Source organism: Berghia stephanieae, chromosome 5 (genome assembly GCF_034508935.2).
Source record: "Berghia stephanieae isolate SIO BIC M18660-M18661 chromosome 5, UCSD_Bste_1.3, whole genome shotgun sequence".
NCBI classification, from domain to species: Eukaryota; Metazoa; Mollusca; class Gastropoda; order Nudibranchia; family Aeolidiidae; genus Berghia; species Berghia stephanieae.
The window spans coordinates 2,760,448-2,775,171 of record NC_088364.1 but is presented as its reverse complement, the minus strand read 5'-3'; the positions used below and the strand labels follow the sequence as shown (position 1 = coordinate 2,775,171).

The 14,724-nt window shown below is 35.7% G+C and overlaps 1 protein-coding gene across 3 annotated transcripts in view; it reads right to left on the bottom strand.

Annotated features, from left to right (window-relative positions):
- Positions 1-14,724, bottom strand: part of LOC144972242 (uncharacterized) — a 40,374-nt gene that overhangs the window by 20,312 nt on the left and 5,338 nt on the right. For all 3 annotated transcript variants that reach the window (XR_013645320.1, XR_013645321.1, XM_078913287.1), the window contains exons 2-5: positions 12,541-12,637; positions 5,927-6,054; positions 4,602-4,713; positions 959-1,146 (exon numbers count right to left, since the gene is read on the bottom strand). Coding sequence is in view for 1 of the 3 variants with exons in the window: in XM_078913287.1 (XP_078769413.1) it covers positions 959-1,146; positions 4,602-4,713; positions 5,927-6,054; positions 12,541-12,637 (525 nt within the window). In the remaining 2 variants the exon portion in view is untranslated. The remainder of the gene's footprint in view (positions 1-958; positions 1,147-4,601; positions 4,714-5,926; positions 6,055-12,540; positions 12,638-14,724) is intronic.

The following is a 14,724-nucleotide window of genomic DNA, read 5'->3' as shown; positions in this document are numbered from 1 at the left end:
AGGTTATATGAGAGACCGCTGAAACAAAAAAACAAGCAATCTAACAAAAATAGTACAAATGTAAATCAAAATCATAACCTAAAGATATCATAAGCTAAATTATAAATAACCAAGTACAAACAGGCAGAAGATTTACAGAAAAAAAAAAATCCCCTGTCAAAAATACAATCACAAACCAAAGAAGCAGGATAGGCTAGTAAAGAGAAGAAGAAACGACATCACTATCGGATCGTACACCCATGCGAACATCATAGGTATATGATTCAAGGGTGATGCTCCCATCCAACCACCCGCGTAAAGATTTTAATTCTATTCGAGCTTGGAGCTTTTACATAGCGTAATATCCACTAAATATGATCAAAGCACTTTACAAAGGGTCCCTGACCAACAGCAATACTTAACAAGACTATATTGCTCTACAAAAATATGTAAATATATTTAAAGTTTAGCTAATCACAAAAATAAGCAATAAAATACTGTATGAAAAATGCAATGAAAGACCCTTATCCATTCAAATCCTGGAGGCCAGATGCGGCTTTTTGGGAATGTACTCAGAAGAGATGAAAATATACCAGCTAATAAAACCATGAATACTTTTTTCACCCCATCTGGACAAAATATCAAGGTAGAACACCCACGTCAATTTATACTGTCCTCAATAGAGACCTAAAACACCTTCAAAATAACAAAGAATTAAAATCAAAGGAAGACCTTATGAAATTATCATCCACAGCAAAAGACTGTGAACTGTGGAAGGAATTGACACAGATGATTAGAGAGGCAGCCAATGCCTCCTGATCGGATGAAGCCGATGCCTCCTGATCGGATGAAGCCGATGCCTCCTGATCGGATGATTGGGAACCTGAAAGGCCTGAAGTCAGTAAGTCAATCATTTACAATTTAAACTACTGTCAGACACGTGGCATATCCATTCAACTGCAATCTTTTGGGGCCGTACCTGGCGTGCTGGATTTGGTTTGGGGTTGTTTAAGAGGAGGGGTGCTTAACATCGGAGGCCGTCTGTAAGGGTTGCACATGGTTAGGGCTGAGTTGAGTTGACGACGGGCCCGGTCCAGGTAGGACTGGATATGCTTTGGACATTTATCAAACTCTTTCTGAACACACTCTAAAGCTTGGTGGACTTTTCTGGAAACAAAAACAAACAAAAAAAATGTTGACGCATGCGACAACTACGATGGTTATTGCTTGTGCACCTGTGACACATTTAGGTTATTTCAACAACAGAAGAAAAGAGAGAAAGAAATAGGAAATTAAAAGAGTAGAATGGTGATGAGAATCGAATTGATATGTCAAGCTCCAGAAACATGTAATTTAGGAGGAAAAAGTGTGTAATTTTCAAATAATATTATAACAAGAATGAATTGAGTAGGAAAGTGCTAGAAGACAACAGAGAATAAAAACTTTGCGGCGATGATGGGGGCTCGAACACGCAACCTTACCTGGCCGGGAGATTGTGACTCTACCGTATGAGCTATCCACCACTCGTGGGGCTGTCATACCAGTAAAGTCGCAGGTTTGAGCCACCAAAGCCGTCGAGAAGTTTTTATTCTCTATTGTCTTCTGGCACTTTCCAACTCACTTCATTTCTTGTAATTATCAACATAAGTGCCTGCTCCACCCACTTTTCTGAATTAAAAATAATATTGTGTAATCCAGTGCAGTGCCCATTGCATGAGTTTAACTGAACACTGCTCATGGTCTCATGATAATGTATAAATTCAAGGATAACAGAAGCTTCTATTCTTGACGTTAAAAAAAACTTTAGTTTGGACATTCTGTAAAAACCAAGATCTACCACTCTAGAAAAAGTGGATTCAAACGGCTCAGAACAAAATCAATTACCAACACGGTGTGAAAGTTTTATTTTTGATATTGTTATTGTTATTATCATAATCACCATCATCATTATAATTATTATTATTATTATTATTATCTTTATTATAAATATTATTATTTTCATTATCATTATCACTATTATTGTTATTATAATCATTACAATTCTATTACTATTATTATTATGATTAGAATATTGGCCTGATTAAGGTAAATATAGACATTACTTTCGTCACTTTTTCACTGATGGGTATTTCAAAGAATAAATTACTTTCTATCATCTCACCAACGTCACACTGATAATTTTACCCAAAACAACCAGCAACTCTAGTGGAATCCTAAAGGGTGAAGAAGACAGGTAGGTCAAGAAAGATAAAGAACTGAACAACTGAGCAACAACTAGTAGCATGTATGACCGGTAATCAGAAGGTCTGAGGTTCGATTCCCAGTCGAGGTCGACAGATTTTTTTGGATTTTTTTTTTTCTTGTATTTTTCTTTCTTGCTTTGTCTGGCACCTTTCATACACACTTGTTCAGTTCTTTATCTTACACCGGTGCCTGCTCCTTAATTTCTTAATTTGATAGGTCAAGAAACAGTTGTCGATGAAACATACTGGAGGAAGCTAAAACAAGGCAGATACTTGCCTCTGTGAAATCATAACCTCACAATGACAATAAAACAAACTTCACAAAAGGATTCTCGTCTGAAAAGTATTTCATAAGAGCGCCCGCCATTGTTCCAATAGTTTAGAACCAGTTACTAAGTAACTACATTACGAGGGAAGTGGTGTGACAATTGTTGAAGCCTATTAAAGACAACTACCAGAGAAGGAAAGTGAATTGTGAGGTGTATTCTATCATGCAACCAATGGGATCATTATATTTTTTTTCACCTACAACAACTCACTTTTCACTATATCAGAGCTGCCAACTTTTCAAAAATAAAATAAGGAACGCTCATTTGGCCCGGGATGAGGGGACGACGTGTGCCGCCCCCCCCCCCCCCCCCTTCATCAAATCCAACATAAAAAGTCGCCTCTTATTCTACTCCTACTATGGACGACTGTGCCACGTTTCAGACCACCACTAGCCCCCTTCAAATTCAAACAACATATAAAGAAGTAAAGCCTTTTTAAGGCCCAATACACAAACACATTGTAAAATAATGAATAACAGATGGTTAGAAATGTTGTGGGCTTACCTCCAACACAATTGAGGTTATATAGACCGCTGAAACAAAACAAGCTTAACAAATGTACAAATTAATCCATCATATGAGATACAAATAATTTAGAACCAAGACAAACATAAAGAAAGAATACCCCCAACAACACAACAACATTTGAAAGGAACACATACACAATCGAACCCATGTAAAATATAATGATCAAGTACTTAACATCGGTTAGAAATGCATAACTGCCAACCTGGTACATCACTTGAGAGGGCGTTTTGGGGTAAAAATTAGGTGAATTCAGATAAAAAGTAGACGATTGCATATATGTTTTCATTCATGCAACATAATGGTCTTTAAGTAGTATACTATAATAGTAGTTATAGTAAAATGCACCTCTAAATATTAGAGAATTCCTACTTCTTTACTTTGACAAGATAAACACACCTAAAAATGGAGTATACTTATTTTTCTTGAACCTAAACCGTTACAAAAGCTTGCTTGAAAAAAAAATAATTAAAATCAGATGAAGATGTTTTTTAAGGGATTAAATTTATATATTTCATAAATTAATAAAGGGAAATAATCATTGTCATGCTTAATCAATATAAGCAATTGATTTTCTGATTGAATACCTTCCAATCAAAGAGGTAGATTTAATTTTATTCTTAATTAAAATAATATTTGTAACAAATAGTGAAAGTATCAATACTGTATTAGAATATTCAAAGTATATCGAGGCTAACATCCATATTCTATGCAAATCTCCAATACATTATGAAAGGTTTGAGTAAAATACCGGCGTCATATAAACGAATGGAACTTTTTTAATTGTTGAAAATCATTTATGATAGAGGCATAATTCAAATTAAGAGCTACACAAATGGAGATTATGCTCCCACTGGACACCAATAATAATAAATAAATAACAATAATAGTAGTAGTAATAGTAATAATAATGGATCAATAATAATAATTCATTAGGCTCACATGCCTTTTTTACCACAAATTAGTCAAAAATTACAAAATACGGATTTTAAGCTAAAAATAAGGACTTACGGACTCAGGAAGTCAAATACGGAACAAATCCGTTTTTAACGGAACGGTTGGCAGCTATGCTATATGAGGTGATTGTAACTTTGTATTGTGATTAATTTTTAGAGGCTAAAAAAGTCAACAAGGGATTTGGGTGGACTGAAACATCTAGGAAAGATTTGGGGGGGGGGGGGGGGGGGGTTCCCAGTTAGCTCAGTTGGTAGAGCACTCGCTTCACACACAAGGGGATCACGATCGATCCCGGGTGAAGTGGATATTTTCTGACCCCCCTGACAACTCAACAGTGAATGGGTAACTGGGTCTGTTAGATCTGGTGGAAAGTACTTTGCGATAAACCAGCGTAGTATCCAAAGGATAGCAAGCAATTGCTATTGTCTGCCTCACACTAAAGAAACTAGGATAAATTGGGGCTCCGTGGGCCTAATACAAAACAATACAAAAATCATCTATGACCTATGCTTTAACTATGAGGGTAAGGACTAAACTCAAGTGTAAGTCAAATTAACAAACAACTCACAGACAGGCCATGCTCATATCAGGTGATACATTTTGTTGCACGACAGCATGTAGAGGCTTCCCACATGCCATGAGGTCTTTAGAGGAACACATTTCTTGTCCATCCTTTTTATCTGACAATAAAGTAGACAAAAACATAGAAAAAATTTGAATGTTCTTCTTCCTTTACTTGCAGTCCACCTTTGGTGTATTGCCGCAAGTTATAAAGTATATCAGTAATAATAATAAGATATATATCAATATATAATTAATATATAATATATTATATATATATATATATATATTTATATTTATATCTAATATATATAAAATATTGTAGTATTCTTATAACATGATCAAAATCATGTGCTTCAACCGCATCTTCGGTGAGGTAATTTCAACGTCAAATGGTTGATTGCATGAAAGATTGAATATGACTATAAGCTTCAATTTCATAATCAGAATTATTGGATCCCTTTGGTTTTGGGTGATTTTGGGCAAACTGTGATATTTCACTATGATTATCGGACCATAATGCGAAGTGCTGTCGTCCAACACAGTAGTTGTGATGTTTTAAACATGAACGGCTTAGCCGGTATTTGAACTACTGATGTGTGAAATCGGTGATTCGTAACATTTCTTTATGCCGCCGGAAAAAATAACGTGTGAATACTTCAATAATAAAAACAATCAATACGTTTATCCTATAACAAAAGGATGATTAACACTACATTATATTTTATGGTTCGATGATTGTACCTTTATTCTTATATAATTGTAATTATAGTCTATGAATAATATTATATATAAAATTTCATATATAATACATTTAGAATTCTGTTTTTATTCTCAATTACTAGAAATGTAAGATAAGTAAGAATAAAGCAATAACTCAAATGTCTAATTCAAACAATGTTACTTGCATTAGTAAAAATTTGATTATTTTAATGTCAACAGTGACGAGGATTGTGGATTGAACTTGAACTCAAAGTCAGGGGGGTTCCATTTAAGTTTTGGACTCATAAAAGAGAGAATCAATTATATTCAAATGTTATTTAATGATTTTTGTCTTAATGAATTTCGCTTCAAAATGACTTGTGAAATTTCGTTAATCTTTCGCTCAATGTGTTTTCATGTAGGATGGCTTAAATAATGTTTTTATTTTTCGATTAAACCATCAAAATGTCTAATGAATCTCATCACACACACAAACCGTCTTAATGTCAATTGTAAACAACATGAAAAATTTGGTGACAATTGGTTTAGTGGTTTCATCGCCTTAGTGTTACAAAAAATCGAATGAACCAAATATATAATAAGAGACATCTATTGTGATGTGATTCTTACCTCCATTGGTAACGCTGCACATATCCTTCCAACGATTCATTTCTTGTCTTATACTCAATGTCATCAACTGAGGCCAGTCACAATTCTTCAACTCTCTTTCAACACATTTGTAGGACTTGTCAACTGCCCTGGTAACAAAATACACACATACACATGAGGGTATGTGGTCTTGTGGGAAGGTCCTGGGTTTGAGACTCGCACGGCGCATAGTTGAGTCCTTGGAAAAGGCTCTTTACTCACATTCTCTCACCGTACTCGCGTGTAAAATAAGTATCTGGTCGTAAACAGCATTGTCCTGTTGGAAAAAATGTAATATTGCCTAATAGGCATCATGTCTTGTTCTATATTATGTTACGTATAGCTTTGAGCACGTTTAGTGGATAATACAAAAAAATAAAAATAAATAAATAAAATCAATCAATCAATCAAATAAATAAAATATACATCAGTTCTAACAAAGCTGTCCTCTTTACTGCCCTCTGGTCTTGTGGTATGACACTCACCTTTGGATCAGAACGTCCTGGGTTTGAGCCTCGTTCAGCGCATGGTTGAGACCTTGGAATAGGATCTTTACTCACAATCTCTCACCGTACTCAGGTGTAAAATGAGTACTTGGTCGTTAACAGCATGTCTCTGTTAGAGAAATATTGTAACAGCCACCATGTCTCGTTCTACATGTTACATGTTGCTGTTGGTCAGGGAGCCCTTGTAAGTGCTTTGAGCAAGTTTAGAGGATGATGCATGATATATAAGCACAAGTTTGTTGGGGTTTTTATAAAGTCGGAAAAGGAAAACAAATGCTAGGGAAAGAAGGCACAGAGAGAGTGACCTTCCCAGCCACCTTTATTGAACCACTCAGTGACGATTTAAATTGAGCTCGACCAAAATGCCAAAATCCACAAGTTCCATTAGTTCTTAATGCAGAGCTGCCAATTCAGGAGGCAAAAAATTTACTGAACTTTTTAGCAAACACGTTGACAGACCCCTTTCTGAGTGCTGAACTCCAGTAAAAGACATTATAGGAAGTTACTATTTTTCCATTTAGCAGGTGATTGGATAATATACTGAGGGTTTATAACACACTGAATTACGTAAATATACGGAAAATTGACATCTAGCTTGTGCCTTGCCATCATGTCCAGACCTGCCACTCAGGCAAAAATCAAATCAGTATGAAAATGTAAAAAAAAAAAAAGAAAATCAGTACCCAGGGTAAAAAAATCACTGTAACGTTACGTACTGTTACGTATATCTACTTACCAGTGACTATCAATGACAGACGGTGACGTCAGCAATGATAAATAAATTTTGACTATTCGTATGCACATAAACAAAACAGTCTTTGTTATTCCCAATAGATAAATTAAAACTTTACACACTAACTCTATTAATATTTAATACACAGTTTGCAAGTAACTAACGACACTTTCTACATATGTACACAGCTCCTCCCACTCATGTCCACCTTGAAAATCGTACAATTTACCCTAACTGCTTCTTGACCAAATGGTCAGAAGGGCAGAAATAGAAACAGCAATCATTTCAAGAGATCATCTTGGTTTTGAGTTGTAGAAGGTCAAAGAGCAAATCCGTAGACATACAAGCCCTCTGCTCTGTTTCCTCAAAAACAAACAAAAAAACCAGCTCCAAATCAGCATTGCTGATAGTGGTATTCGCAGCAGCAGTGGTATGAGAAGAGTAGTATTAATAATTGTAGTAGTAGTAGTAGTAGTAGTAGTAGTAGTAGTAGTAGTAGTAGTAGTAGTAGTAGTAGTAGTAGTAGTAGTAGTAGTAGTATGTAGTAGATAGTAGTAGTAGTAGTAGTAGTAGAGTAGTAGTTAGTAGTAGTAGTAGTAGTAGTAGTAGTAGTAGTAGTAGTAGTGTAGTAGTAGTAGTTAGTAGTAGTAGTAGTAGTAGTAGTAGTAAGTAGTAGTAGTAGTAGTATAGTTAAGTAGTTAGTAAGTAGTAGTAGTAGTAGTAGGTAGTAGTAGTAGTAAGTAGTAAGTAAGTAGTAGTAGTAGTAGTAGTAGTTAGTAGTAGTAGTAGTAGTAGTAGTAGTAGTAGTAGTAGTAGTAGTAGTAGTAGTTAGTAGTAGTAGTAGTAGTAGTGTAGTATGTTAGTAGTAATAGTTAGTAGTAGAGTAGTAAGTAGTAGTAGTAGTAGTAGTGTAGATAGTAGTAAGTAGTAGTAGTGTAGTAGTAGTAGTATGTAGTATAGTAGTAGTAGTAGTAGTAGGTAGTATGTAGTAGTAAGTAGTAGAATAGTAGTATAGTAGTAGATGTAGTAGATAGTAGTAGTATAGAGTAGTAGTAGTAGTAGTATATTAGTAGTAGTAGTAAGATAGTAGTAGTAGTGTAGTAGTTAGTAAGTAGTGTAGTATAGTATAGTAGTAGTAGTAGTAAGTAGTAGTATAGTAGTATAGTAGTAGTATAGTAGTAAGTATAATAGTAGTAGTAGTAGTAGTAGTAGTAGTATAGTAGTAGTAGTAGTAGTAGTGTAGTAGTAGTAGTAGTAGTAGTAGTAGTAGTAGTAGTAGTAGTAGTAGTAGTAGTAGTAGTAGTTAGTAGTAGTAGTAGTAGTAGTAGTATGTAGTAGTATAGTAGTAGTAGTAGTAGTAGTAGTAGTAGTAGTAGTAGTAGTAGTAGTAGTAGTAGTAGTAGTAGTAGTAGTAGTAGTAGTAGTAGTAGTAGTAGTAGTAGTAGAAGTAGCAGCAAATAAAAGAGAGATGAAGGAGTCCCTTGGGAGTGATTGGAATGGGGGAGTTGTGTGGTAGACTGTTTTGTTTGTTTTTAAGTATTTTACGAAGGTTGCAACACATTTACATAGCTACTTACTTGAAATTTCAAAAATACGTAGTTTTCAAGGGGAAAGGGGAAAAAAAAGAAAAATTCACTTTAAATAGCTTTACAAATAAGCAGTTTGCTCTCAGAATGATCCAAAAAATATAGGTTCTAAGGAGCTTAGCTTTCCTTTTCAACATAATTATTGTCAAAGAGATATATGCAGTTCTGTAGCTGGAACCAAAAACTCGTATTTCTAAGAATTTTTCGATGCAGGTCTAAATTTAGGTCAAAAAAGGATGAAAATTGGATAGTAAAAACATTCTCAATGTATGATTAAAAGGACTTGAGGAAAAAGTAAGACAAAGGGGAATGGTACAAAATAGGGAACAAATGTAGATTCCAAGAGCACATATCAGTGTACTAAGTTTGAGATTACCTAAATGTTTCACCCAGACACCAGCACAAGATCCTCACTAAAAGAAATGCACTCAAATGTTAACAAATCATATGTTAAAAATAAAAAAATAACAGTACATAACAGATGACTTACAAGGAAAAAGTATCACCTCCCAAAACTATAACTATACATTCAACTGTTTCCCTCCCAGCCAAGGACCAAGGCCAGGACAAAACTTAGTAATCTCATTCCAAGACAAAGACAGAATGTAATTGGAAAACAGACACAGGGGGATAGAACCTACAGCAAGTACCTCCCTGCCCACTATGGGAGGTCGGGAACCCCACCCAATGTGTGGTGGTCGAATCTTTGAGAGGAAACGGTCGGGTATTGAAAGGGTAATAGTCAACGAAGATGGGTGTTTGCTCGGGGGGAGAGGGGTGTCAATTTGGACGTGAGCGTTATTCTAGTCTTGTGTTTGTTCCACATGGGTCAGTACACCTCAGAGACTGGATCAGAAGAGATTCCCTTTGTTGGTGTGTGTGCCTGAATGGCAATAACTGACTACCAATACTAGTACATCATGTATATCACCAATGAGAGATGTTCTAGTCTTGTGTTTGTTCCACATGGGTCAGTACACCTCAGAGACTGGATCAGAAGAGCTTCCCTATGTTGGTGTGTGTGTGCCTGAATGGCAATAACTGACTACCAATACTCGTACATCATGTATATCACAAATGAGAGATGTTCTAGTCTTGTGTTTGTTCCACATGGGTCAGTATACCTAAGAGACTGGATCAGAAGAGATTCCCTATGTTGGTGTGTGTGCCTGAATGGCAATAACTGACTACCAATACTAGTACATCATGTATATCACCAATGAGAGATGTTCTAGTCTTGTGTTTGTTCCACATGGGTCAGTACACCTCAGAGACTGGATCAGAAGAGATTCCCTATGTTGGTGTGTGTGCCTGAATGGCAATAACTGACTACCAATACTCGTACATCATGTATATCACCAATGAGAGATGTATAGTCTTGTGTTTGTTCCACATGGGTCAGTACACCTCAGAGACTGGATCAGAAAAGATTCCCTATGTTGGTGTGTGTGCCTGAATGGCAATAACTGACTACCAATACTCGTACATCATGTATATCACCAATGAGAGATGTTCTAGTCTTGTGTTTGTTCCACATGGGTCAGTACACCTCAGAGACTGGATCAGAAGAGCTTCCCTATGTTGGTGTGTGTGCCTGAATGGCAATAACTGACTACCAATACTAGTACATCATGTATATCACCAATGAGAGATGTTCTAGTCTTGTGTTTGTTCCACATGGGTCAGTACACCTCAGAGACTGGATCAGAAGAGCTTCCCTATGTTGGTGTGTGTGCCTGAATGGCAATAACTGACTACCAATACTAGTACATCATGTATATCACCAATGAGAGATGTTCTAGTCTTGTGTTTGTTCCACATGGGTCAGCACACCTCAGAGACTGGATCAGAAGAGCTTCCCTATGTTGGTGTGTGTGCCTGAATGGCAATAACTGACTACCAATACTAGTACATCATGTATATCACCAATGAGAGATGTTCTAGTCTTGTGTTTGTTCCACATGGGTCAGTACACCTCAGAGACTGGATCAGAAGAGATTCCCTATGTTGGTGTGTGTGCCTGAATGGCAATAACTGACTACCAATACTAGTACATCATGTATATCACCAATGAGAGATGTTCTAGTCTTGTGTTTGTTCCACATGGGTCAGTACACCTCAGAGACTGGATCAGAAGAGCTTCCCAATGTTGGTGTGTGTGCCTGAATGGCAATAACTGACTACCAATACTCGTACATCATGTATATCACCAATGAGAGATGTTCTAGTCTTGTGTTTGTTTCACATGGGTCAGTACACCTCAGAGACTGGATCAGAAGAGCTTCCCTATGTTGGTGTGTGTGCCTGAATGGCAATAACTGACTACCAATACTAGTACATCATGTATATCACCAATGAGAGATGTTCACCTGTTTCTCAAAAGGGCAGCTTAAACTTGATAAAGCCTCGTCATTTTTTTTCATGCCCTCTCAGATTAAAACTTTTCATGATTTTTAGTTCTTAATTCTTGGAATCTTCACCAAATTTATGACTTTTTTACAACCATAGATTCAAATTTACCACCATTTATGACAAAGACGTTAAATCTACGATTTTTAAAATGATTTTAGGCCCTTGCTGGACACCCTGTCGAAAGAACCCAGATGTGTGTCTTTATTTATGTGTATTGATAAGACAGGAATTAACTCTTTGTCTTGAGATACGAGATCTCCTGGAGTAAGAAGGCACAGGTCACAGGTCAAAGGTTGGGTCAAGAGTGAGGTTCGGGTTCAACACAAAGGTCGTCGTGATCTGGGTCATTTGAAATTAAACATCTCTTTTAAAAATCGGTATGGCAAATGGTAAAATCTATATATCAGTATATCAGAATTTTTGCCCTTAAAAATCGCTATGATACTGAAAGTATGAAATCGAAGGAACAGTAATGTTTTATTTCTGAAACCAGCATTGACGGCTGACGACCAAAGGAAATTTCGGACCTTATAAAAAATTATTTTAAAAAGAAAAACTAAAACAAAGAAAAAATAAGATAAAAAGGGAAGGGTAGGGGGAACAAAGGAAAAAAATTAAAACAATAAAAATATATCTATACATAGATAGTTTTAAAAGGATGAAATGTTGCACCTACTAAAAAGAAAAAAAAAAGAAAAAAGGAAAAAAATATTTAAAAAACAAAGAAAAAAAAAAGACAATTTTTTTTTCTGAAAAAGGGAAACAATTCCTAAAAGGCAGATACAAAATACAAAGTCAAAGCAACCCCAACCAGTTTCCAAGTTTTCAATTCATTGTTTTGTTTTTAAGGGTTTTACGGCGCTTGCAACAAGTTAAGGTCATATCAGCGCCAGTAAAAAGTAAGAAAATGGGATAGTAAAAAGTTCTAGAATTACAATTAAAGCACGAAAGAAAAGGTAAGACAAAGGAGAATTGGTTCAAATAGGAAACAGATGTGTATTCCAAGAACACGCTATCAAAGTACTTAGTTTGAGATCACCTAAAAGTCTCATCCAGACACAAGCACAGGTCCCCACTAAGAGGGATACACTCAAATGTTTACAAATCATATAATATAATATGTAAACAAAACATAAAATACAATGCATAACAGGGAGATTCATGAGGAATAGATTCAGGTTTCATGTCATGTTTACAATCTATAAAATCTGCTTCTCTTCATAAAGTTATGAAATTATTTTGAAAATACAGATGGACAGAACAATGTACCACTAATTTTCTTGAACGAAATTAACAGTACAATGTATAATGTAGCATTATTTATAGTATAGCAACCAAGAAGAAAACTTGAAAACTTACTGACAAGCAGCGGCAGGTTCAGCATATTTCTTTAGAATGGGGTCAATGCAGCCTACTATACTCTGATGAGAACAAGAAGTGGCTGCCTTGTGAATTGCTAGAAAAATTAAAACATTGAAATATTTTAATCATTCATTAAAAAATAAATTGTTTACACAGAAAGAAACAAACAATTTATAATACAGTCAGACACTTAATCAGAACAGCATTTTATGCTTCCAAACAGCTTATTCTGAGGATGGCCCTCATATTACCCACTAAATAACTAGCATTTTCACCTTTTTCAATCGAGTAGGGAATTGAATTGGGCCATAGCTCAACCACATTCGGCAATTTCATTATCTTTCAAATTAAAAAAAAAAAAATTTTGGTCTTCTTTTGTTTACATTTTACATGAATTTTTAGGAAAATTGTTGGAGATTGAATTATTTCCCTTTAAAATGAGAGTTAGCAGATCTCTCATCATCTCCTCATTGGACAGGTCTGTCTGGTTTGCAACCACTTAACTTTGCCGTTTCTTTTCCTATTTTCTTCAACTTAAATTTTACTAGAAAAAAAAAACAAAAAAAAAAAAAAACAAACACACCAAAAAATCAAAAAAAAATCACACACCTGAAACAATAATAAAATAAAAATAAAAACCATAGAGCAATGATTCTCCTCCTGAATAGTGGGGAAAACATTCAGCAGATATATGAGCTTATCCACCGCTAGATGCTTAGTAGAGGACAAAAATGAATACGATATATTTCGAAATAAACAAAAAACCAAAGGGCAATTCCGTGTGTAACTGACTCACCAATCAGGGCAATCATGGGTACTACAAGAGACACAATTTATGAATATTCATAAAGCATTCTGATAGGCATGGAAAACACGTTTTAAATTTTGAAAATCCATACATAAATAAGAAAATGAGAGCAAATTCATTTTTCAAGAACTTAGAAATTTTTTTTGCTTGTCAATTGATGTAAGAGAAAAATGTTCCAACTTTGACGTCATGTAACTAACCACTAAAAATATTTATCATACTTGAGAAACACATTTTTAAAGCACAGTGATTAGATAAGTATAAGATAACAAAATTTGAACAACCTCAACCCCCTACCATCCCAAAAGGCAATTCCATGATAATGGCAACCCTGAGGCAAAAACTAAATAGTTACAAACACGCATTTGCTCAATTATTCTTTATACTTTATGTATTTTTAAAAATAGAATGTTTTAGGATATAAACCCTTCTTAAAGCAATAACAAAAAACATAAAAACACTAATACGTCACTTAAAATACGGACAGGTGTCAGAGAATTATTTGACATGTCTTGGCCCCTTGGTGTTTCAAAAACTAGCATCTTTCAACTTTCTAAGAAACATTTTGATTTTTCAGAACTTTAGTTCGTTAAAAAATACTGGCCAATCTGACCTATTGAGTCGAATGAAAACGAAATTTTGTTGTTTACACGGTTAAAAGGAAATGCCGTAAATAAGCTTTCATGGACTTCCTGTGTTGTTTTTACAGCGTCACGTGACCGTTTTGAGAAATTTGTCGTCTGCTACAAATAATTAGACCGGTAGGGGGTAGATATTTTCGTTGTCGCAGAGAAAAAGTGAGTATTATTTCTTGGACTTGTAGAGAGGCCTAGGGTCCACCAGCAGTCAAGTTGATTGAATAAAAGAAAAAAAGGCCTTTTTTATCCGCCGCCACCACCACCATGAGAGTGGAGAGGGGGGGGGGGGGTGGTTGCATGATGAAGACGAAAGGGAGACGTGTCGCTTGGTGACGTAGAGCATGTCAACGATGCTGGCAGATGTTCTTAACCCCTTAACAGCGAAGCAAATTTTTTGCTTTCAGATAATAGTTTGCTTTTATCTTTATTATTGTTAACGGAGAATACAGCTTTTCCACCAAGAGAGCAGTCAGACTATCGCAACTCGGACTTCAATTGTCTATAATCGTTTTGCCGTTACTTGTCTTTTGATGAAAGAGGATTTGGTGTTAGGTCAAAGATCGAATTTGGCCGCTAAAGGTTGCATTGCTACTGGGTTTGCTCTTCCCCCCCCCCCCCCCCCCCCCCCCCCTTCCTCCTTTTTTTCTTCTTTTTTTTTCAACTTAGTATTGTTGATTGCTATTTCCTTTTTTTATGATTAGCAAGTGCCGAAGGAGTCTCACAGGATGCAGGAGT